The following is a 26,013-nucleotide window of genomic DNA, read 5'->3' on the forward strand; positions in this document are numbered from 1 at the left end:
TCAAACGGTTTCTTAAGAAGAACGCGATGTTTGTCCATCTCGTTGTTTTCTTTTGTCGTCAAACAACCAGATCATTTTCATACGGAAAACTGTGCAATGTTGGAAATGTGCCGAAGATATCTTTAATGATGGCGACTTGCAATCCGGTCGAGTTTTCTTGATCATTGCATTGACGCCTTCTCGCGCTTCCAATGTGGGTCACCGAAACTCACCGCGGCCCCACGTGCAGCTCATTTGGGCGCGCGGATAAATCGGCGAGGCAAGTCGATCGTGAGAGACGGGATCGATCTTCAAAACAACTTGTGAATTTGAATGGACGGTCCGTTGCAAAAGAGCCGTAGTTCTGAACGCAGCTCAAACAAACGGGCAAGTCCTTTGCCTCTTGACAACCACCGCGCTTGTGTATGAAGAAGAAGAAGTCGGACATGGGGATTTCCCAGTGCAGGTAAGTCTCGCTTAACGAGGGAGAATACATCTTCTTGGTTCTTTCGGTAAAGTCACGTAGAAGGGAAATAATAAAAATATAAAACAATAATATATTATTGTATTATTTCCCTTCTACGTGACTTTACCGAAAGAACCAAGAATATGAATCCCTGCAGTCACGAAAGCTTTAAATCAAGAGGGAGAATACGTTCCACAAAAACTCGTTAAACGATCATCGTTTTCCCATTCACTCCCGGGTGAAAAAAGCCGAGCGACGTTTGAGCCCAAACATGTTTCACTCTTGAACAAATAAAATGGACCACCAGTAAACACTCTGACACGTTGCCAATCAATACAGTCTTCCTTCACAAACTCGTCTAATAACTGAACAAAATATGTTCTACGATTGTTTTAGTTGGCAGTGATCGACAGAGATAGATCTTCCAGCACTTTGCCTACCCACACATACCTGATGTATGCGAGAATATTTTCAAGGTTAGCGACATCAGCGGTCTCATCCAGTTGCAATGCAGAATACGTACTGCTGTACACACGCTTCACAAGAATGTCTTTCACATGAGGTTACATGTCATGCACTTTGCGTGACAAAGTGTCATTCGGCAGAGGCACACAATCTTACCGCTTTTCCGTCCATAACGGCTCCCTATATATACCCTGCGCCTAACTTGGCCCTCCCGGTATGAATAAATTGGTTTCGTGGCTGTAGATGAGAAGACATGGTCCGAGCTGGTGGTTGGAAGTGAGGTGAAAGCATCGGGGGGTTTTGGGAGGGAATGGGAGAGGAAAGCGTGGGGAGAGGAGGGCACGTCGGAGGAGGGACGAGAGGGGAGAGCTGTGGATGAAGGAGGGAGCTGTCTGTCTGTCACAGAGGTGGACGAACCCTGACCTGTCTCCGCACGTTGGTGAACGGAGCACTCGCTGCAGTATACTGAATCGTTAGCTGTATGCAATTTTTGTTGTTACTATATCTAGTGTTTGTAAACTCACTGCCACTTCCTTTCCATCTATAACACCCCCCCCCCCCCCCCACATGGTTCAACGAGGGAGAGGAGACGCGACGGTTTTGTGTTGTCCGGTTCCATCACTCCGCCACGAAGAAGGACCATTGCCCGTAACGTCGCCTGCTTATATATACATACATACCATTTTCATTTAGAGCAGCATTGTTGACGAAAGTGGCGATTTCCACATTGGGAGGGGGGGGGGAGAGATCCCGGGGAGCGTTATCCGCATGGGGAAAGAGTGCAATACCAGCCTTGTGTATGTGTACAGAACGCCAGGTCCTCCGCTCCCTCCCTCTCTCCTCCCCCTCGTACCACCCCCCCCCCCCCCCCCCCATTGGCCACCTCCCCCGCCCCCCCCTCTTCTACACAGCGGTGTCTCTGTGTAAGCGAGCGAACGGCAGGCGACAAATTAACCCCCCCCCCCCACCCGGAATGGGATTTACCATTTGCGCCGTAATTGATGCATTAATTGCCTTTTGAAAAATTAAACTGCACAAAGGATCAGAGCTGTTGCTTTTTCTTATCGTCATGACGGAGCGGGAGTGGGGGGGTAAGGAAACAGCAGCAGTAATGATAGCGCGTGTGTGTGTGTGTATATACAGACAGACATCTTTATACAGAACACACAACTGGAATGTGTGTGTTGTGCGAGCTAGGGGATGGATGCCCAGGACAGGTTCATATATTGTCGCCGATGTGAGCTGTGAGCGGGAATCGAACTCGGCTGGCCACTTTTCGTAGCGCAGTGCGACAACCACTGCGCCACCGCTCCGCAACGCAACTCACAACACACACACACACGTACAACACACACACACAACACCTACAATGCAACAGACACACACGCGTACAACACACACACACACGTACAACACACACACGTACAACACACACACGGACACTTCCACACAACACGTACAACACAACACACACACACGGACACATTCACACAACACGTACAACACACAACACACACACACGGACACATTCACACAACACGTACAACACACAACACACACACACGGACACATTCACACAACACGTACAACACACAACACACACACTCGGACACATCCACACAACACGTACAACACAACACACACACGTACACATTCACACAACACGTACAACACAACACACACGGACACATCCACACAACACGTACAACACACAACACACACACACGGACACATTCACACAACACGTACAACACAACACACACACACGGACACATCCACACAACACAAAAACACACCGACACCTGAACACGCACAGACACACACACAGACGTGTTCCTCGCTAATTATCACACGCCGGGCTGATTGGATGGCAAGAACGGCCTGACCCAAAACACCAGATTGTCGCGAGCAATTTTTAGGATCGCGGCCGCAAAATCATACATATTCATCGTGGCCCTCCTCAATTACGGCGTCTGTTAATTAACGGAGCGGGAATTTACACCCCCCGCCTGCCTCAGGAACCATTTGCGCCTTGTCAGACGATTGTTGTGTCCGCGACGGACGCGTGAACTCGGGGTCACGGGGCCTCGCGGGGACTGGGCGATCTCTACTTAGCGGATGTTTGTCAACCCACTGCTGGATGAAGCTTCTATCCCCCCCCCCTCCAACCCCCCCCCCCCCCCTTTGCTTCACCATAGTTCACCACACCGGTTGGTTTGAAGCAAGGGGACTGCCGATGATGGCTTCGGATGTCACTCGCCACCCATGCTAGCCGTGGCCGAGAATAGAACTAGCGTCAGAGGAGAGGCAGAGGAGGGGACACGTTTGAAGGTGTCTTGGGCCAGGACTTGAACGGGGGCCTCGAGTCGAGAGCACGGCTGGCTGTGGGGACGGAGGTTTCGGGACTGTGAGTGATGCAGCAGAGGAGAACGTGTGACCTCCACCTGCAGGGACAGCTTCAAACGCATATCAAGTTGTATACGTATGCACGTACACACAGTGCCACTATATGGGACACGTGCAGTTAGCGAGCACCTATTGAGGCTGGTAATGCGCGTGAGGGTTTCGGTGTCGTCAGAAGCACGAACGACTGCCGAGATCTTCCAAAGCACTGATTGTGTACAACACCCGCAGCGGATGCTTCATGTTAAATGCTGAGTGGATCGAGGAAGAGACCGGGATCGGTCACCGACCGGGAATCGAACCCAGATCCGTAGCGCATTCCGCGCCACTACAAAGACAAAGATCCCCCGTGTAGCCTTAACAGACTGCCGGGGCAAGTGCTGTTAGCGAGCCACTATGAAGGCCGGCACGGCACACGAGGGGTGGGTGGCCAATATCCACGCCCGGCCGCCTTTGTCTCCCCAGTGACGATGTATACACACCGCACCATGTACACATTTGAGGCTGAGTCGACCTAGGGGAGGCCCAGGACCATGTTCAGATAATCGTCACCGGTGTTGGCCGTGAATCGAACTCGGGTCGCCGGGTTCGCGCTGACCGCTACAAGACAAAGACAAAGATCCCCCGTGTAGCCTTCACCGACTTTTTGGACAAGTGACACACACACACACACGCACTCACACCCTACACGTACGAATACGATGCCGCTTTAATGAATGCGCCGTGTGTATTAATTACAGGTCTGAATGCGGTAAACACACAGGGAGAACAAGCACATTAATGCTGACTGTAGCCATACATTCACCGCGCGTGTGAACAGCAATGCCAATTTACCGAAGCTATTTATTCTTTAATTGTGCAAATATTGCTCCGAGCGTGCTCGCTACGGAATGATCAACAACAATAAAAAAAAACATCACGCACGTTTTTCTTTTTGTGTGAATATATATAAACGAGAGGCTGCGTGTGCGTGCTAATCGTTACCGTTAGGAGTAATCATCACTCGACAGCAGTGGTTCTCGACGTGTGGTCCCCACACCATCAGTAGTCCGCGAAAGGCTCTGATGCAGATGTAAGTACATATGGTGAACCTCTTTCGCACCGTACGTGGCCAATCGCGCTAATCGGAGGTGCGCGCGGGGGCAAAGGCAACAACACGGACACAAAAGCCGTTCTAAAAAAATACGTTTTCAGTCTCGATTTTAACAAGTGCATAGCTCCAGTGGCTTCCAGACGGGCGCGGAAGCGCATCTGAAAGCGCGAGCGATGCGGTGACCGCCTTTGTTCGATGGCCAGCAAAAAGCCGTTGCAGGTTATTTGCGTAAATAGTGACAATGTTTATTATACCTTTTTGTTTCGGACATTAATCAATCTTTTACTCATGATATTTAATTAAAAAAATGAAGTTAGATAAACTACCTTGATTAAATTACCCTCCCCACCACCACCACCGACTATGAAACAACTTATTGCTGCGTTTTAAAAAGAGAGACGTGTTTTCACGTTCCGGTAATACGATTCATTTTGTATTACTGACATTTAGATATAAAAAGAGTCTCGGGTCGAGAGGTTGGTTACTGTGACCTCACTCTTCTAGACGCCGGCCGTGATGTCTTGGAAGAGGTGGGAATACCTCGACACGTCATCGTTGTCCACCGCAAGGTACCTTGCAGATCGACTAACTGCGTGGTGTGTGTCCAGTCGTACTCAAGTTTCAATTTTCATTTATTAGGTATAGCCCTGTGAGCCATTCGGCTCTTGAATCGGGTGCAATCGCAACAAACAAAAAACAAAAACATGAACAAAAAAGCATCTTAAAGTGACTATGTGACGATGTGCAAACAGAAAATCCAAGAAAAGACAGCAAATTATTGCAGAAAAAGCACCGTACACCAACGCTGTGTGCAAAAATCCCAGTGGGATGCAAGTCAAACAACAACAACAACAACAACCACAAGACAACTTAGATTAAGGCCATCAGTCTAACTCTGTACTACAACAAACAAACATGGCCAAACCGACAATTCATGAAATCGTTTAGAAGTCTCGTAAATCTGTCGATCCGTATTTTTATGATTATTTATTAAGTCCATCCTGGTGAAGCATGGTCATACAACCGCCACGACAGACATAACTTGGGGAGGCCTTCATCCATCAGAGGATCGATACATTAATTGCCAAACACGTCTTAGAGAACGTGTATTATTGTATATACATCTGTGTGCGCGCAGAGGTTTACATATTCAAAAGGCATCGTTTTGCCTTCCTACTTTAACATTTAGAGTAACCATCACTGCAAACATGAATGGACACGCATTTCTTCAAATTCATTATCGTCATCATCATCATCATCGAGATCGTCGTCATCGTCACCATCGTTCACGTCATCCTCATCGTTACGATCGTTTCGTGCCATACTTGAAAGGGCACTTACTAACTGCGACTTTGATGTAGCCTGAAAGAAAACACAATTGGCCAGCTGTTGGTGAAAAACAGAACGGTCCTACAAGTGCCACCTCATTAAAACGCGTAAGCTGGCTGATGGAGCAGTGGCTACAACGCCGGAGTGGTTGAACCTGGCGGTCACTTGAATTCGATCCACAGGCCACTGCTATCATCAGTGGCGAGTGATATCCGAACCGAACAAGCCCTCTGCTCCCATCCCTCATTTCGTGAGAACTGCTTGTTGTGTATTCTTTGTTTCTGTCGGTAAAGTCACGGAGATAGAAAATCATGAAAAGGTAAAAAACCACGACGTTTCGATCGCAACACAAGGGACCGTCCTCAGGTGAACAAAAATACAGCTGGCGGACCGTTGAGAGACATTTGCTTTTTGTGTCCAGTTTGCTGTCCATCCTCCACACGTCCGATTAGCACGTTTGGCTACGTACGGCGCGAAAGAAGTTCAGCATACATCCCTGCTCCACTCAACCACCACATCCTTCACCGAACCCGCTGTGACCAGCCTGGTGAAGTATGGTCAAACCATCTCCACCGAACAGCACGGCGTTCTCAGGGAGGAATTCATTCACCAGCGGATTGGTAAAGGGCTGGATGTGATTAGAACTCATGCGGTTTGAATTTTCTTTACGGAAATGTGCCAACAGAATTTGCTTCTGACTATCTATTCCACGAGCTATTTCTTTTTTGTTGTTGTTATGTTTAATGCGCTCACAGACCTCAGAATCTTTATCCTGGAGGATGGTCAAGAGCTATAAAGTTCGTTTTTCATCGATGTCTAGTAGAGACTGGTTAGCAAGTACATCAACAAATAATACAATAGTGGGTACTAAAACAAGATAGAGACATGTTAATGTCATTAGTAAGTAAATATAGATCTAGCATGGAAGTACATATTGAACTGGTGTACAAAATGTTTTTGTAGATTTATCAGGACCAAATGTAAGCTTGAGCAAGACATTATTTGGCTATTTCGGTAAAGTCACGTAGATGGTTGAAGACATCAAAACAACCACAGTACCAACAATCAAAAACGACACCAATACAATTATACTGCACTTTATTATTGAACTATCGATGTCATGGGTAAGGTTCGTAGTTTAAAATCGCTGTTGCAAATGTGGCTGTAGCTGGCACTCATCTTCTGTTTAAGGATAACATTTGAATGGAGATTTGCTAGCCTAAGGGAAGGAACAATGATGTTCCAAAACGTTGGTACTGCCACGGCACAAGCGTCGTCACCTATTCCAATTCTTGATCTACGGCGAGAGACACACACACACACATACAAAATAATATTTATTTAGTTAACAAAGTTGCAATTTAGCACATTATATACCAGCCGGGGCGTTTAGTGCAACAGCGTGTGAAAAGTATGTTTGACGCTTTTAAATCGAAAATCATTTTTTTTTAAAGCCGACGCAGAATATATATTCCGAGGATATGATTGCGCGCTGCCGTATTAGGACGTGGCAGTATATGTCAACACGGGATATTCTCCCTCGTTACCCATCGTGACACGCTTCATTTGTCTCGGCACGGCACAGTCATTATACAACGACACGCCGCGCGTGCAGTTGTATAACGATGATGATGATGCTACTACATGCCACGCGTGTAGTTGTATAGCGATGATGATGATGATGCTACTACATGCCACGCGTGTAGTTATATAACGATGATGATGCGACTACATGCCACGCGTTTCGGAGCATCGTCATTGTTCATAAGCTACCGGAAGCACCGCGGGGGGGGGGGGCAATGGGCCAAAATTATTGGTTATACTATGTAACACAATTTTTGTTCCTGGGTAACAAGTGTTATTTCGTAATTGATGATGCCTAAAAAGTATAGAAAATGGATATCGTTCCCCACAAACTTTGCTTTTGTGACCAGGACAGTGATATTTTGAAATTTACATGTTTTCAATGAGAAAACGGGCGAATTTGTGTCTTTTCGTTCACATAAAGTTAGAAAAAAAACATATGAATCAAAATTAATATGTATGTATACTTAAGTAATACAAATTACTACAAAAAGATTTAAAAGTGAGGAATTTTTCGAGATTTACGATTATACTGTAAATCACTTTCACGAATCAACCCCCAAATATAGTCTCCCATCATGTTCTCGTTATACTTTCCTGGGTAGCGGCGTTCAAAGTCCAGTATATCCTGGTGGAAGCGCTCGCATTGCTCCTCCAAGTACGCTCCCATGTTCTCCTTGAATTTAACAAGATGAACATCAAGGATATGGACTTTGAGGGACATCCCACAGACCATTGTTCCATAGTTCTTCACCAGTCTCAACCAGCTCCACATGGTTTTTGACCTTGTGATTGCCCAGGAAGTCACGAACCACTGCGACAAAGCTGTCCCAAGCCGCTTTCTCCTTACTAGTGAGCTTGGGGATTCATTGCACTCCAGGATCTTCTTTACTTATGGTCCGACGAAGACACCGGCTTTGACCTTTGCCTCAGACAGCTTAGGGAAGAAGTCTTGAAGGTACTTGAAGGCTGCCGACTCCTTATCTACAGCTCTGACAAATTGTTTAATAAGGCCCAATTTGATGTGCAGTGGTGGCATCAGCACCTTCCGGGGGTCCACCAGTGGCTCCCACTTGACGTTGTTCCTCCCCACAGAGAACTCGGTCCGCTGTGGCCAGTCCCGCCTGTGGTAGTGCGCCTTGGTGTCCCTGCTGTCCCAAAGGCAAAGAGAGCAGGGAAACTAAAAATCGCCTTGGAGACCCATCAGGAATGCCACCATAATGAAATCTCCGATGACCTCTCAGCCATATTCATCATACTTCAAGGCATCCAGCAAGGTCTTGATGCTGTTGTAATCCTCTTTGAGGTGCACTGAGTGAGCCGGTGGAAGAGACGGGTACTTGTTACCATTATGGAGCAGCACGGCTTTGAGGCTCCTGGATGAACTGTCAATGAGGATGCGCCACTCATTCTGGTTACAGGCGATTACGATTGCCTCAAACAGACTGGTCACATTGTGGCAGAAGCAGAGCCCATCTTGATGGGTGAAAAAGTTGCAAAAAGGTTGGTGACGCTTTCTTTGATCTGCGACTTGTACACTTTCATCCAACAAGTTCCACTGCTTGGGCCTAGACGTCAAAAGCTTGGCATTGGACTTGGTGAGACCAAGATCTCTGATCAAGTTATTGAGGTATTTTGGTTGGGGTAGTATGGGTTTCTCTCCTCAGCTCCACCTCTGAAATTGTCACCTGGATCTACAACGTCTTCCTCGCTCTCTGACTTGCTGCTCTCTTCTAAAGATGGCTGCTCTCTCTCCAGAGGAGTGGGTACGGGGAGCTCATGACAGTGTGGCACCGGGGTGATGGATGAAGGAAGGTCCGGATATGTGATAGCAGGTGCATTCTTGCCAGTCCGACGTTAGAAAGGGTCCACCATGCAGAAGTAGCAAATGCTTGAGTGGCCAGTGGGTTCCCGCCAAATTCTTGGGATAGCGAATGTCATATCTCTATTTTCCCCTCTGCGCCATCCTACAAAAATAAATGTATTTCCCCCATGACTAATGTGTAAGAGATTATCGCAACATTTTTCATGTATGATATATTTTTTCAATAACATTGAACATTTGTAAACATTGTAAAATAAAAAACTTTTACAATTTAAAACATTTTAACAAATTTTATAACATAAAATTCCGAGCAACAATTGTCCATCTTACCTTCCAGAGTTTTTTTGCATTGCTCGCAGGTGAAATGAGGTGGCCAGGGTTTGTTTTGATCCCCGACAGACATGCCGAAATATGCCTTGTAGGCCTCACACATCTTAGCAGATGCTTCCACAGAGTACTTTTTCGCTCTTGTTTTGATAAATTGGCCGCAGACATAGCAAAATGCATCTGCTGGATGCTTGCAGTCCCTTAATGCCAACTCAGAAAAATTCAGATATGTATCCACTTAGGCAGCTGGAGCTAAACTGAACTGGTGGGCTTCAGGCCCCTGTATTTATACGACTATTTATATTACCGGAAAGTTCTAGAATGTTCTAGAAGTTACTCCAAGTTTACTCAGCACTCAATCTATCTGGAATATTCTGAAAATTGGTAAATTTCTAAATATCACTGTCCTGGTCACAAAAGCAAAGTTTGTGAGGAATAATACCCATTTTATGTACTTTTGAGGAATAAGCAATTAGGCAACAACACTTACTACCCAGGAACAAAACAACAAAATTGTGACACAGTGTTATCTAACATTTTAATTTGAGGATATTATTCGGCGTTACGTTTTGTTTAAGAAGCACGGACGTCACTGCGCGTGTGTCAAATGTCAGCTTTGTAACCCTTCTCGGAACAGCATTAGAATTAACATCAATCAGTGCGGTCACTCAGCCGCAATCTTGTACGAGTCTTGGACAAGCGCCGTGCGTGGCACAAAGCGACCTCGGGGGAAGGCCGTGTCGGTGGCGCGTTCCGCTCCCACGTGCAACATGTGGACCCACGTGTGTCCGTGTTCACGCGTGTGAAGAACACGCACGTGCGCGTGATGCGATTGAACTACGCAAGAAGACGGTGGCTTCTGTAATAAGCGCGCTTCGCGGTAGCGAGATGTCGTCTGCCTCGCCTGGTATGCAGGAGGTCGTGGGTTCGAGCCCGACCCTGACGCCTGCTGCTGTATATTTGGAGTGTGCGTGTGTGTGTCTCTCTCTCTCTCTCCCTGTGGTCGCGTGGGTTTTCCTCCGGGTCCTCTGGGTTTTTCCCTCCGCATTTAGAATCAACATCACGCGTTTAGAGTTATCCGGCTGCTATACATGTCCACGTGATAAACCACTTCGTTTGAGCTATCATTTGTAATATCCAGGTCACTTCTGAAAATAGACCTAGACAGCTCAGTTGGGCCTTACCTGGTAAGAGATTTTTTAAAAAAAATAGTGTTTTTCTTGTACTCTTATTTTCGGAATCTTGTCTCAGAAACTTCTTCCCTCCCTCTCCCCACCCCCCTTAGACCCCCCCCCTACCCCGCCCTTCCGCGCCCCTCCTCCTCCTATATATGGCACATTATGGCCATGCATGCGTCGACTCAATGGAGCGGCCGGTGAACACAAGCGGCACTGAATGTTCTCACCCATTACTTCAATGGCGCGCTGGAGAAAAGCCGTAATTAAGGGGATTAGGGGAGGTAGCGGCGGATCAGAGCCGAGGTCCCGGGGTTTCAGGTCCCGTCTGTATTCAGCAAGATAGGGAGGGATGGAGTCGCGCTGCATTCAGCAGATAGAGGCGAATGGACTCGTGTAATGCGGCGATACAGACAGAATTAACCTCATTAGCATCAACCCTTTGCCTTCCCCCGTTTTGGCCCATTCAGGGGGAGCCTTTCAATCGGCTAATCCGTCTGTTTTCAAAGCGCACGCCTTAATAATGCTCTGGGATTATTTAGAGCGACCGGTTTTTGCTCTCCGTAGGCTTATTTGAAAGGAGGAGCAGGAGAAGATGGAGGGAGGGAGGGAGGGGGTGTAACAGAGAAAGAGAACGTTTGGCTGTATAGATGGAGCAACTTTAATCCCGACTATATCCCTAACTGCTGTAGCCATGGCAGCAAAACTGCATGCCTCGCTTAAGCCATTTCAGTTTGTCGAGTCGTGGGTTGCGGTCGAGGATTGCCCCGTGCCCGTGGCGCGTGCGAGAGCGGCGTGCCGAGTCTTGGTGCGAAGTGGTGAGCGCACAAACCCGGCCGACGCGACTTGGGATTTTTCCCGCTCACGGGTCAACACCAGTGACGATTATCTGGACCGGTCCAAGGCTCTCACTTAGGTAGACTCGGCTTCAAATGAATGTCTGGTGCGACGTGAAAACAAATCGCCACTCGGGAGACGAAAGCGGCTCGGGATGGGTGTTGGCCACACACAGAATCGCGTGTGCCGTGCCGGCTTTAATAGGTGCTCGCTAACAGCACTTTCCGCCACACACTGTGAAGGCTATACGGGGGATCTTTGTGCATCAGCATGCGGACAGACTCACTCACAATGATCCGTGAGTGGCTTCACTATATAAGCGAAAATAAATCAACGCTCGCCACGTTACGCATCTGACAAACATCCACCACCAATCTTCCCCAAAACCAAGGCTGTTTAAAACTCAATTCAAACGTCAACATTTCCCGACGAAGCCCAGTCGACCGAAACGTCGAGATCTTTCCTCCCTCTCGGTGACATCGTAATCAAATTCTTGTGTTTTTATTTTATTAACTTGTGATTTCATGTGTATGTTTAAATAAAGCAGCAACTTCATATTATTGATCAGAATTAGCACTCCCTCGACGTTGCGGGCACTTTTCCTTGTTCAGAGCGGAACGTGATGATGCATGCGGTGAGCGTGATGTTGTTTTGTTGTTGCTCGCAGTCTCTCTTGTAATTGTGTCTCATAGTGAACGACACAACTCCGAGGCAGAGAATTGTCCAACCCTGTTAATAGCCCCGCATGTGTAACGATTGTTGGGCAAGCTTTCTGAAAGCGAATTACAAGATAAACCCCTTGCTCTATTAATACTGGGTTACAATTATTGTAGAGATGATTAGGCAACAACAACAACAATGAAACGGATTCTCCGCGCGAGTCTCTTTGATTGGTACACTGGCTTTCCCGGAAATGTATTAGATTTTAATAAAGGAAGAAGTTTGTGGTGTTGTTTTATTATTGTATATATTTCGACTCGTATCACGACGTTGTAAATCGCGGTCATTCAATAATTAGCCCGCAGATAAGTCCAATATAGAGAACAACAGGAATGATATCATCACCAACACTGTTTACGCAGACCAGAAAAGGCATGACTTTTTTTTTGTAAATTATCTATTTTTGCATTCGTCCGCTTTGCACGCACATTCAACCAAATCCCTTTTTGAGTAACATCATTTCCCCAAGGATCCCACCGGTGGAGATGGGAACGATGATTATATAAGTTCGTGTGCAGGTGCTAAGTGGATTGACGCATCGCAAAATCGCGAGTGGTGGTGGCGGCGGCGGCTTGCGGGCGGTGGGGGGGCTTCATCCAGCAGTGGACTAACCATGACTGACGATGATGACGACGACGACGACGATGATGAAGTTCTCAACATCGATGTTCAAAAGCGGTGGTGAAAGAACGACACACAATAGAGCACGTGGTGTCATTGTTGAGACGTGCAGCTTAGCCCAACTGACACGGCCTGGGACATCACGCGAGGCGCACGCATCACCACTGCGCCCGGTGCTGGCGTGATCGAGGGGGCCTTTAATTGGGTCTTCAAGATTGCGTCCTCCTTGTGGGAGGGCAACGTGGGGGGAGTGAGTTGGGTTTGTAAGGGGGCGGTGGCAGGGGGTGGGGGGAGGGGTTACAATGGAAGAGGAGAAGAACGAGGGATGAGGTGAGTCAGCAGAATGTTGGCGTCCAAGATGAGCGTGAATCTCATCATCATCACCATCACCATGGGCCGCGATCAATCCACTGCTGGATGAAGGCTTCCTCTGAGCGGTCGCCATCCGTCACGGTCGTGCGAGTACGATTTGCTTGGCGCCTGCACACGAGCCGGCTGATTTCACCGCTCCGTCTCTACGGAGGGGCCAGTCCTCTCGGGCGCGCTCCCCAACCTTGGCTGCCGATCCGTCACGAGTCTCGACCCTTCCAGCGACGTGTCCTGCCCAACCCCACTTTGCTTTTCTTACAATGCTAAATAATGTAGTTCTCATATAACCTCATCAATTGATTACAGTGCTATCATTATTATTACTCTGACGAATAATCCGTTGCGGTTGTATATACGGTATTTGTTTTTGAATCCTAATTGAGTATTTTATAATAATTATTATTATTTCACCGAAGCACATTACCGCTGAAAATCTGGCATGTGTACACAAGCTTTATTTTGTCATTTTTAATCTCTAAAAAATATATATATCTATACAAAAAAAGAAAACAGCAAAGAGTGTCCTTCATTTTATCCGTTTATCCCCAACACTCATAGTCACGTCCCTTAGCGCCCTTCGTGTCAGAAAAAAAAACCCCACTAAAAAACATTTTCCTTTTCATCATCAAATCCTCATTCGCTGCCGCGGAGTTGCTGGCGCGCGGGTCACGGATAAGTTGCTTTGCGGATCGCGGAATGGAAAGCAATTTACGGGGTCAGAATTTGGGGGTCCTAATCCACTTACGCACTAAAGACGGAGGCCAATCCGTGGCGTCTTTATATCGCCCACAATTCCCTTTCAATGCCGGGGGGAGCTGCCCTCTCTCTCGCCCGCCTTTCTCATGCTGATGGATGTGCCCCGTGTACCTGGGACAATCGTTTGGCCGACACTGTATCGCCTCCGTTGCTTGCTTAAGGCCAAGGCAGACCATCCTGCTTTACATATGACCAATTCACCTCCCCCGCCCCAAGCCTCTCGCCACCCGCCCTGCCCGTCAAACTTACACACAAACTTCTCTTCTCACCCCACACAAACCCCGCTCTGTGTGCGTCTCACCCTCTTCTCCGCGAGCGACTCCTCTGCGTATCTCTGTGTGTGTGTGTCTTTATATATGTGGAGGGGGAGGGGTGGTGTGGTGACGCAGTGCTTAGTGCGCTGCGTTATAAACCCGGTTGCGCCATTAGTCGCGAGTGGTGAAGTATGGTCAAACGCGGCATGAGGAGGCCTTCATCCACCGCGCCTTGGACGCATGCTTGCCTGTGCATCTATGATTTCCCTTGTCTGTCTGCTCTCCTGTCTATCGGGTCGGTGCCGTCTCTGTGTGCCAGCCTGCCTGTCCACATTCGCGTCTGTCTGCCTGTGTCTCTGCACGTGTCTCCCTGTGCGTCTGTGTGTCTTGTCGTCTTTCACTCCGCTTGTGGGTGCCTCTCCCTGGCTGGCTGTCTGCCTTACTGCTCGTCAGTGTCTCTCACTCTTTGCATCAAAGCCGTAATTATAATAGAAATTGGGGGGGGGGGGCACATCCCCCACCCCCAATATTTAAATATGCTCAAAATGTCCCCCCCCAATATATTGGTATGAAAACAGAATTGCTATGCTGTGTAAATAAAAATAACAATTTGCTAAACCTTGGCCACAATATCTGGACTTGTCTTCATATAAATCAATGCATATATTTCTGTTTATATGATTGTGGTTATGGTTTTACTTTATAAATCCATAATCTCTGCCATCGCATACAATAAAACAAGAAATGGGAAAAAAGTAAAAACAGAGCAATGTAATACAATACACTATTAGACATTATTGTAAAAAATAAATAAAAAGTCCATCCAATCTTCTTGGTTCTTTCGGTAAAGTCACGTAGAAGGGAAATAATAAAATAATAAAAATAGGATGTTTTATTTTTTAAAATAGAATGTTTTATTTTTATTATTTCATTATTTCCCTTCTACGTGACTTTACCGAAAGAACCAAGAAGATGAATCCCTGCAGTCACGAACGCTTTAAATCGAAAAGTCCATCCCATGTGTTAGTTGATTTTTTTAATATTTTAGGCAGGAAATGAGTTTTCAAATTTAGACTTTTTTTTCTGGGTTGGGACCCCCAGACACCCTGGGAAGATTTGGTCCCCCCCCAATGTTGACTCCATGGCTACGGCCTTGTTTTGCATGCTGGCTTCACGCTTTCATTCGCGTCTTTCTGTCTCTCGATACATCAAAGTGAACGCCTCTCGCTCTTTTGGCTGTCTCCGTATTGTCCTCGTTATTTCCTTCATATCTCCTTACGTTTTGAGTTACAGCTTTCGTGACTGCAGGGATTCATATTCTTGGTTCTTTCGGTAAAGTCACGTAGAAGGGAAACAATAAAATAATGTAAATATAAAACAATAAAAATTCTCACGACGTTTCGACTGCAACACAAGCAATCATCATCAGGTGTGAAATCCACAGTAAAAATGTTTTTCTTTTATTTTCTTCAAATGTTCTTGCTGTGGATTTCACACCTGATGATGATTGCTTGTGTTGCAGTCGGAACGTCGTGATAATTAATATTGTTTTATATTTATATTATAAAATAATTATTAAATGTTTATTATTTATATATTTTTAAAAATATATATGTTTTTTTTTAATTTCCCTTCTACGTGACTTTACCGAAAGAACCAAGAAGATGAATCCCTGTAGTCACGAAAGCTTTAAATCGAAAAGAACATATCTCCTTACGTTGTTAGCTGCTGCCTCTCACTCTACTCGTTCCCCTGGCTGAATGTCTCCATGTCCCTGTCTTCCCGGACTCCGCTTGCCTGCTGGCATTCCTGACTGTATCTGTGTGTCTGTCAGTCAGCTTCTCTGTCTGTATTCCTATCTTTGTTAGTATGCTATTGTGTCAAGGCCTCTTTCACTGTCCCGAACGCTTCTCGCCTGCCTGCATTCCTGTCTGCATGTCTGCGGGTCTGTCTGTCTGTGTGTGTGTCTGTCAGTATCCCGATTTGTCTTGTTGCTTATCGATCTGTCTATGCCAATAGCTTTCACTCTTCCTGCCTGCCTGCATTCCACGAAGCGTGTCTTTGTCCGTCTGTGTGTGTCTATCTGTGCGTCCCGCAGAATAGTGGTGAGTGGCGGTAGTGTCGTGGTTAGCGCACTCCGCAACGAACCCGGCGATCTCAACAAAGCCCTGTGCCTCTCTTAGGTCGACTCAGACTTAAAATCAGTACTGGTGCAGTGTTACAGGCGAGAAAAGACTCAGAGGGCGGGTAGCAATCTGTGGCTTTCCCTGCACGATGTGTCTGTGTGTGATGTGTCTGTGTGTGATGTGTATGTGTGTGATGTGTCTGTGTGTGATGTGTCTGTGTGCGATGTGTCTGTGTGTGATGTGTCTGTGTGTGATGTGTCTGTGTGTGATGTGTCTGTGTGTAATGTGTCTATGATGTGTCTGTGTGTGATGTGTCTGTGTGTGATGTGTCTGTGTGTCTGTGTATGATGTGTCTGTGTGTAATGTGTCTGTGTGTGATGTGTCTGTGTGTGATGTGTCTATGATGTGTCTGTGTGTGATGTGTCTGTGTGTGATGTGTCTGTGTGTGATGTGTATGTGTGTGATGTGTCTGTGTGTGATGTGTCTGTGTGCGATGTGTCTGTGTGTGATGTGTCTGTGTGTGATGTGTCTGTGTGTGATGTGTCTGTGTGTAATGTGTCTATGATGTGTCTGTGTGTGATGTGTCTGTGTGTGATGTGTCTGTGTGTGATGTGTCTATGATGTGTCTGTGTGTGATGTGTCTGTGTGTGATGTGTCTGTGTATGATGTGTCTGTGTGTGATGTGTCTGTGTGTCTGTGTGTGATGTGTCTGTGTGTAATGTGTCTGTGTGTGATGTGTCTGTGTGTGATGTGTCTGTGTGTGATGTGTCTATGATGTGTCTGTGTGTGATGTGTCTGTGTGTGATGTGTCCGTGTGTGATGTGTCTATGATGTGTCTGTGTGTGATGTGTCTGTGTGTGATGTGTCTGTGTGTGATGTGTCTATGTGTGATGTGTCTGTGTGTGATGTGTCTATGTGTGATGTGTCTATGTGTGATGTGTCTGTGTGTGATGTGTCTGTGTGTGATGTGTCTATGATGTGTCTGTGTGTGATGTGTCTGTGTCTGTGTGTCTGTGTGTGATGTGTCTGTGTGTGATGTGTCTGTGTGTGATGTGTCTATGATGTGTCTGTGTGTGATGTCTCTGTGTGTGATATGTATGTGTGTGATGTGTCTGTGTGTGATGCGTCTGTGTGTGATGTGTCTATGATGTGTCTGTGTGTGATGTGTCTGTGTGTGATGTGTCTGTGTGTGATGCGTCTGTGTGTGATGTGTCTATGATGTGTCTGTGTGTGATGTGTCTATGATGTGTCTGTGTGTGATGTGTCTGTGTGTGATGTGTCTGTGTGTGATGTGTCTGTGTGTGATGTGTCTATGATGTGTCTGTGTGTGATGTGTCTGTGTGTGATGTGTCTGTGTGTGATGCGTCTGTGTGTGATGTGTCTATGATGTGTCTGTGTGTGATGTGTCTGTGTGTGATGTGTCTGTGTGTGATGTGTCTGTGTGCGATGTGTCTGTGTGTGATGTGTCTGTGTGTGATGTGTCTGTGTGTGATGTGTCTATGTGTGATGTGTCTGTGTGTGATGTGTCTGTGTGTGATGTGTCTGTGTGTGATGTGTCTGTGTGTGATGTGTCTGTGTGTGACGTGTCTATGTGTGATGTGTCTGTGTGTGATGTGTCTGTGTGTGATGTGTCTGTGTGTGATGTGTCTGTGTGTGATGTGTCTATGTGTGATGTGTCTGTGTGTGATGTGTCTATGTGTGATGTGTCTGTGTGTGATGTGTCTGTGTGTGATGTGTCTGTGTGTGATGTGTCTGTGTGTGATGTGTCTATGATGTGTCTGTGTGTGATGTGTCTGTGTGTGATGCGTCTGTGCGTGATGTGTCTGTGTGTGATGTGTCTATGATGTGTCTGTGTGTGATGTGTCTGTGTGTGATGTGTCTGTGTGTGATGCGTCTGTGTGTGATGTGTCTATGATGTGTCTGTGTGTGATGTGTCTATGATGTGTCTGTGTGTGATGTGTCTGTGTGTGATGTGTCTGTGTGTGATGTGTCTGTGTGTGATGTGTCTATGATGTGTCTGTGTGTGATGTGTCTGTGTGTGATGTGTCTGTGTGTGATGCGTCTGTGTGTGATGTGTCTATGATGTGTCTGTGTGTGATGTGTCTGTGTGTGATGTGTCTGTGTGTGATGTGTCTGTGTGTGATGTGTCTGTGTGCGATGTGTCTGTGTGTGATGTGTCTGTGTGTGATGTGTCTGTGTGTGATGTGTCTATGTGTGATGTGTCTGTGTGTGATGTGTCTGTGTGTGATGTGTCTGTGTGTGATGTGTCTGTGTGTGATGTGTCTGTGTGTGATGTGTCTATGTGTGATGTGTCTGTGTGTGATGTGTCTGTGTGTGATGTGTCTGTGTGTGATGTGTCTGTGTGTGATGTGTCTATGTGTGATGTGTCTGTGTGTGATGTGTCTATGTGTGATGTGTCTGTGTGTGATGTGTCTGTGTGTGATGTGTCTGTGTGTGATGTGTCTGTGTGTGATGTGTCTATGATGTGTCTGTGTGTGATGTGTCTGTGTGTGATGCGTCTGTGCGTGATGTGTCTGTGTGTGATGTGTCTATGATGTGTCTGTGTGTGATGTGTCTGTGTGTGATGTGTCTGTGTGTGATGTGTCTGTGTGTGATGTGTCTATAACGTGGTCGAACTCACGAGTGCCCTTGCCGCTGCTGCTGCTTCTGTCTCTCTCTGATGCATTTGCTGCTACTTCTGCTGTATCTCTCTTCTACTGCTGCTGCTGCTGCTACTGCTGCTACTGCTGCTGTATCTCTCTTCTACTGCTGCTGCTGCTGCTGCTACTGCTGCTACTGCTGCTGTATCTCTCTTCTACTGCTGCTGCTGCTGCTGCTACTGCTGCTACTGCTGCTGTATCTCTCTTCTACTACTGCTGCTGCTGCTACTGCTGCTACTGCTGCTGTATCTCTCTTCTACTGCTGCTACTGCTGCTACTGCTGCTGTATCTCTCTTCTACTGCTGCTGCTGTCTGTTTCTTGCTGCTACTGCTGCTGCCTCTGCTGCTGCTGTCGTCCCTCTGTGCTGCTGCTACTTTCGCTGCTGTTGCTGCTGCTGCTGCTGCAGCCACGGCGTCTGGACGTCCGCTAATTGCGCGCTGCGTCGCGACGTCGTCACATCTCGTCCCGCGTTCTCTTGTTTGTCAGTGAGAAAGAGCTTCATGGCTCATCGGATTCCTCCAGTGTCAATACATCTGCTTGTGATGCGAGCGCTGGTGTCAAACGCAAGCCCCGTGGCCGGGCTCCGTTTGCTCCACAGCCACACCGAGCGTCGTCATCATCATCATCAGCAGCATCAGCATCATCATTATCATCCTGAGCATCATCATCATCAGCATCATCATCATCATCATCCTGAGCATCATCATCATCATCCTGAGCATTATCATCAGCATCATCATCATCATTATCATCCTGAGCATCATCATCATCAGCATCATCATCATCCTGAGCATCATCATCATCATCATCCTGAGCATTATCATCAGCATCATCATCATCATCAGCAGCATCAGCATCATCATTATCATCCTGAGCATCATCATCAGCATCATCATCATCATCCTGAGCATCATCATCATCATCATCCTGAGCATTATCATCAGCATCAGCATCATCTTCATGAGCATCACCAGCAGCAGCTGCCGTGATTTCATCCACTGCCGGGATGAAGACCGCCCTAAAGCCGCGTCCTCTCACCATTGTTAGGGTGCAACAATCCATCTCTGGAAACCTGCACCACACGAACGTGATTCCATCGCTCCATCTCCTCGTTGCACGTGCCCCCTCTCGGACGCGTTCCGTTCCTTGGCTGAGCATGAGCATTGTTAATTTACTCTGCAGAGCCTTTGTCAGTCCACTGCTGGATGATGAAAGCCTCCACCACGCCGTGTCGTTGATGGGGGCGGGGGGGTGGAGTTGTTTGGCCATACTTCACCACGCTGGTGAGTGGGGGTTTGGTGAAGGCGAGCGCGGAGCACAGGCGCGCGAGAGCATATAAGTACGGTACAACGATGGATATTGCTGGGCTGCCCACAGCGTCGCATTCCCAGGGTGGACAACCTCCTCGTGTGTGGTGATCAATCGTTTGCTGCCCCCAGACCGACCCCACGCCTCGATCTTCGTCGGCCGCACGGCCAACGACCGCGACGCAGCAGCGCGCGTGCAATTAAAACGCAATGGCCCTCGAGAGCACGTGTGTGTGTATATATATAGTTATATTTATTTACAATGCAATTATGGACAAATGACTCGGAGAGTTGTATCACGCGACCGATCGATCGTTCGAGAAGAGCAGAGCGAGGGAGGGGAGGGAACGGAAACAAAGAGAAATAAGCTTAAAAGTAAGCACCGGTTAAGATATTTACACTCGCGACACACGCGCGGGTCACGCCCCCCCCCCCCACTACACACTGCACGGGCTGGAGTTGAAGCGACTGTTCACGATCCTCCTCCTGCTGCTGATGCTGCTGATGCTGCTGCGTCTGTTTCAACAACAACAATGTGCAGCGTCTCCTTTTCAGCGGCGAGAAACATAAAAAAACCAGAAAAGAGAAGACGCCTCCTCTGCCTACTTTCATCCACGGAGATTTATTGATTTAAACACAGAACTTTACGGCAATAATTTAGGACCCATAATCGTGTTCGGAGTTCGAGAATCATTCTCTCAAGTCTCTGTGCCCCCTCTTACTCCACCCGCACCAACCACAGCGCCCTTCCCACCCCCCCATCCCCCCAAAAATAATAAACTAAAATAATAACAACAATAAAAACATCATGAGATTGCAATGTTCACAGTGAATCTTTGTTTCGCTCTACCCATTTGTACGGCTGAACTTTGTTTTTAAACGTCTTCTTCTTGTTGTTGTTGTTAAAGTGACAAGAAAACACCGTGACAGCACCGGCAGCACGACAGCGACGCAGCTCCTCCTCTCGGCGTGACGTCAAGACCGTGAGCGTGACGTCAAGATTGTGACGTCAGGACCGTGAGCGTGACGTCAAGAAGGTGAGCGTAACGTCAGGACCGTGACGTCAAGACCGTGAACGTGACGTCAAGACGATGAACGTGACGTCAAGACGATGAAGGTGACGTCAAGACCGTGCACGTGACGTCAAGACGGTGACGTCAAGACGATGAACGTGACGTCAGGACCGTGACGCCAAGACGGTGCGCGTGACGTCAAGACGGTGACGTCAAGACGATGAACGTGACGTCAAGACCGTGCACGTGACGTCAAGACGGTGACGTCAAGACGATGAACGTGACGTCAGGACCGTGACGCCAAGACGGTGCGCGTGACGGTCGCCGGCATGGCACGGTTCCGTCCACGACTGACGACGAGAGGGGTCCCCCCCCCGCGTCCCCCGTGCCCGCACCGTGACGCAGCCACGGCCACGTTCCCTCCTCGTCTGTCCACAACCTCCTTCGCAGCCGCCTCTCTCCATCTCAACCTTCCTCGCCTCTTCATGTTGTCGCTCGAGTTATAGGTATCGAGCTACCCCCCCCCCCCCCCGTCTTGCGATGAGCGCACTTTTGATTTGTTCAGAATGCGAACCTCAACGTACACCACACAGCACCACACACACACACACACAGACACGGCTCCTTCTCTCGTGGCTACGATACACGCCGATGGGCTGCGTGTTCACGAGCCGTGTCCCCGCACTCCGCCACGCCAAGCGTGTGGAGCTTCCTTAATGAGAGGCATACAGAGAGAGAGATGGCGGGGGGCGGTGGGGGGGGGGGTCACGGCTTCCAAAGCGCTCCCCGGTGACACCGCGGGAGTAACGGATCACGGAGGGCGCACGACAGGCAGACTCGCTCGCGCGCGGCTCAAAGGTTCGCGTTCAAATATCGGTCGGGGGTCTCATCAGCGGAGCTTCAAACACCGCAGGCCCGGGCAGGTGGAGGGGGAGACTCGGGATGGAGGACGATGCCGTCCTTTGACGGTCACGGGACTCGGGGTTTTGTGTTCACGACTCCTTTGTCGCATTGAAGTTTGAACCAAGTCACTGTTGCTTGCTTTCTTTTTGATCGAGTGTTTCGGGTATCATGCTCTGTTCCAGATCTTCTCGGTGCTATAGTCATTTGCGTGGCTTGTGTGTCTGTGCAACCAATTACAACCTCGCCAATAATCTCCCTCCACTAGCTCCTACCGACCCTCCTCCTCGACCATCTCTCACCTTCTTCTTCTCGTGCCAACGTACAAGCAGCTCCATCTGTCCATCTGTCCGTGTGGTGCGTGCGTGTGTATATACTATGGAGTAGAGGGCAGGCCATCCTACGAACGGGACGAATCTTCTTCTTTGTCGGCTCCAACCCCTCCACGCGTCCCAACGCCCTACACACGCAACCTGGAAAGTTTTCACCTCGCCTCGTTTTCCACCCCCTCCGCCCCCGCCCCCACCCAGGAGTTCATCTCGTTGCGAGTCTCGTCTCGAGGCAAGTCCACCGGACACACGAACCCCCCCCCCCCCCCGAAAAAAAACTATAAATATTGAAGCGCTCTGTGTTGCGCAACGACGCTGACGCTTCCATCTGCAACGGCGACCGCGCGAGATGCCCCCATCTCCCTCTCAGTCGTCGGAGGTGACATCGATGTCCTCTGAGCTCGGCTGCTTCGTGGCCATGCGCCACCGGTTCACGTGATGCGTGCCCTTCTTCTTCTGCTGCTCGTCGGGTCCCTCCTCCTCCAGCTTCTGCCGCTTGTGTTTCGTCCTCCTGTTTTGGAACCAGACTTTGACCTGCGGAGAGGCGTGGGGGAAGGGGGGGGGTAACAAGTGAGAGAGAAAGAAAAAGCAAGGTTAAGGGCGGATGTCTCTGCATTGCGTGGTCCGCATAGACAAGGGGTCGGGAACCAATGTAACAAAAATAGATTTTTTTTCTCGAATTTGGTGAAAAAAATAACTGAATATTTCAAGAACCACAATGCCATGTGAAGATGAGACGGTGGGTCCTTAATACATAACTGTCACCAAGCCGTCCTTGAAGAGCCGCATGAGGCTACGAAACCACAGGTTTCCGGCTCCTGCCCATGCTAAACTGAACTTCCACAGTAAACTGGACTTCCATAGTAAACTGGACTTCCATTGTAAACTGAACTTCCATAGTAAACTGGACTCCCATGGTAAACTGGACTTCCATAGTAAACTGAAGGGCCATTGCCCGTACCGTCGGGCTATTATATTCATATGCTAGTGTTATTGAGGAATATGTTGAGTTTGTTTTATGTCATTTGCAAGAGTGTCCAAGTGTAAAAAAAAAAAACCGCGACGAAGGTGAGATTCGAACTCACGCGTGCAGAGCACAATGGATTAGCAGTCCATCGCCTTAACCACTCGGCCACCTCGTCTCACACACTCACACACGCAAGCTCATACAAAAAGAACCAGGATGAAAACTTGCACGCACATACATACAAACAGACCCCACCCCCCACACACACAGTCATACCAAAATATTGGGGCAAGTTCCATTCGCGAGCACCTATTAAGGCTGGAGCGGCACACGAGAGGCTGGGTGGCCAGCACCACGCCCGGCCGTCTTTGTCTCCCCAGTGGCGAAGTTTACACATCGCACCAGGTACTCATTTGAGGCCGAGTCGACCTAAGGGAGGCCCAGGACCGGTTCAGACAATCGTCACTGACGTTGGCCGTGAGCGGGAATCGAATTCGGGATGCGGGATTCGCAGTACAGCACGCTAACCCCTGCGCCACCGCTCCCCATACAATACAACAACTGCCGCTCGCCACAAAGTGGTGGTGACGCAACCACTGCGCTTGTGCCAGGCTAGGTACACACACGGACACACAGTCGGAGGCACACAAACACGTATATGTTGAAATAAAAAAAAATCCGGTATTACGTGAATTTTATGATATGTCGCAGTTTACAACACGATGCGACGATTATTGCTTAAATTCGAACTTGACTATTCTATACAATGAGTCATTCTGAGACTCGTGGCTCGTATACGTATCGCCTGAGCGAGAGAGGCAGTTTTGTATCCACCCCTCGAGGCTTTGTTCGCCAAGTTTCAACGCTGCGCGGCTGCAAAGGGGGAGACCGGCACTCCCGCGGCGACCTTGACACGTGCACTCCCACGTGGTTGAAACGAAAAGAAACAAATTGATGATTCGTTGACTGCATTACAGTTAGGTAAGTCCTCGCTTAACGCGAGTTCACACGACGCGTTCTCGCTATAACGCGGCCCTTCCGTGAGAGGACGATTTTCGCACGACGCGTAACGCGCCCCTTATAACGCGGTTTCCTGAGCGTTCGACACGATGCAGGCGGCGAGCACCTCATTTATTTATTCCGCCATCTGACTGTGTGTGTGTGCGTACTTCGTATCTCGCTGAACTTTATCGTTACATTGAGGGCCGTCTCCACAATACGCCCCCCCCCCCCACCACCACCACCACCAACGCCCTTTCACAGCCACAGGCGCCGTCCCCTGGCTCGCTGCCGTCTCCCGCGATAATGAGACCCGCAGGTAATTAAAAAAAAACCTTAAAGACCCTCGGCCCAATTAGCGGCATCCACAACGCAATTTTGTTTCAGCGTCTTGCTTACTGTAGTCGCAGCCGTCATCGTCGTCCTAGTGAGGTCATCCAATTCGCAGGTGTATTATCCAACCCGCGTCGTCCGGAGTTGTGTTATTTTAAAACAAAGTCGACGGATCGTGCGAACATTTTTTCGAGTCGTTGTAACATTTGCCGCTCGTTGTAGCGCCCCCAGTGGCCGCGGGGCTCGCGCGAGCCCATTGGCACAGCTTTAGACGACGACGACGAGTCGATAATAATAATAATTTGATCGATTCATTCTCACGAATAATGTCGGGGGCTCAATTTACGCTCGCGTATTGGACGAACACCTCGTGAGCAGTGTCGGATTAAGCTAGTGCGGGGCCTGTAGCAGATGTTACAAAGGGGCCCTAAATAAAAACACGCAAATATCCAAACATTAATTTTTAACTTGCATAGTAAAGTAATTGTATGTTTTCATTTGCTATACAGCCGGATAATACGACAAATCGCTAACCTTAAACACCCAGACGCTCATAAAAGTTGAAGGGCGGTATAGTACTATAGTAATAGAGCAAGTGCAGAATCACTGAACCGGAATTGTAAACGTGAAAGCATTTAGCGCGGGGCCCTTGAAAGTGCGGGTCCCGTAGCTACTACACGTGTAGCTGCTACACGTGTAGCTGCTACACGTGTAGCTGCTACACGTGTAGCTGCTACACGTGTTGTAGCTACTTGTGCTACTGGGATCATCCGGCACTGAACGGAACGCGTTTTTTAGAGAGCGTGCAGCGTGAGAGACGGAGCGGTAAAATCGGTAAATGTTGCTCGATGGTGGATTGCATCCCAGGATGGTGAGAGGAGGAGGAGGCGGCGGTGGAGGCCTTCATCCAGCATGGCTGATGATGATTGTAGTGATAATGACCATACACGTGTACATAAGATGCATTGCCATGCATTGTTATGCAATGATCCTTGGATCAATGTACATTGTGTAATTCGTTGTAATGCAATGAACCTTGGATTTGCCTACATGTGTAATGCATTGCGATGCATTGTAACACAATGAATCTTGGATGTATGTACGTGTGCATGAACCCAAGGTTAGTTGCATTGTAACAGTCGACAAGATCCGTTGGCAACCGCGCTAAGCATCGC

General features: G+C 48.2%; 1 protein-coding gene and 1 non-coding gene across 3 annotated transcripts in view; both read right to left on the reverse strand.

The window, feature by feature from the left end:
• Positions 1-20,529: 20,529 nt before the first annotated feature.
• LOC144721622 (homeobox protein EMX1-like) overlaps positions 20,530-26,013 on the reverse strand; it is a 53,504-nt gene continuing 48,020 nt past the window's right edge. For both annotated transcript variants that reach the window (XM_078599410.1, XM_078599408.1), the window contains one exon: positions 20,530-23,073. In XM_078599410.1, the coding sequence (XP_078455536.1) occupies positions 22,906-23,073 (168 nt within the window). In that variant the 3' untranslated portion in view covers positions 20,530-22,905. The remainder of the gene's footprint in view (positions 23,074-26,013) is intronic.
• Positions 23,600-23,681, reverse strand: TRNAS-GCU (transfer RNA serine (anticodon GCU)). Its single transcript has one exon. It is a non-coding gene; the product is annotated as a tRNA-Ser (tRNA).

Source organism: Lampetra planeri, chromosome 12, assembly GCF_965212315.1.
Source record: "Lampetra planeri chromosome 12, kcLamPlan1.2.h2, whole genome shotgun sequence".
Taxonomy (NCBI): domain Eukaryota; kingdom Metazoa; phylum Chordata; class Hyperoartia; order Petromyzontiformes; family Petromyzontidae; genus Lampetra; species Lampetra planeri.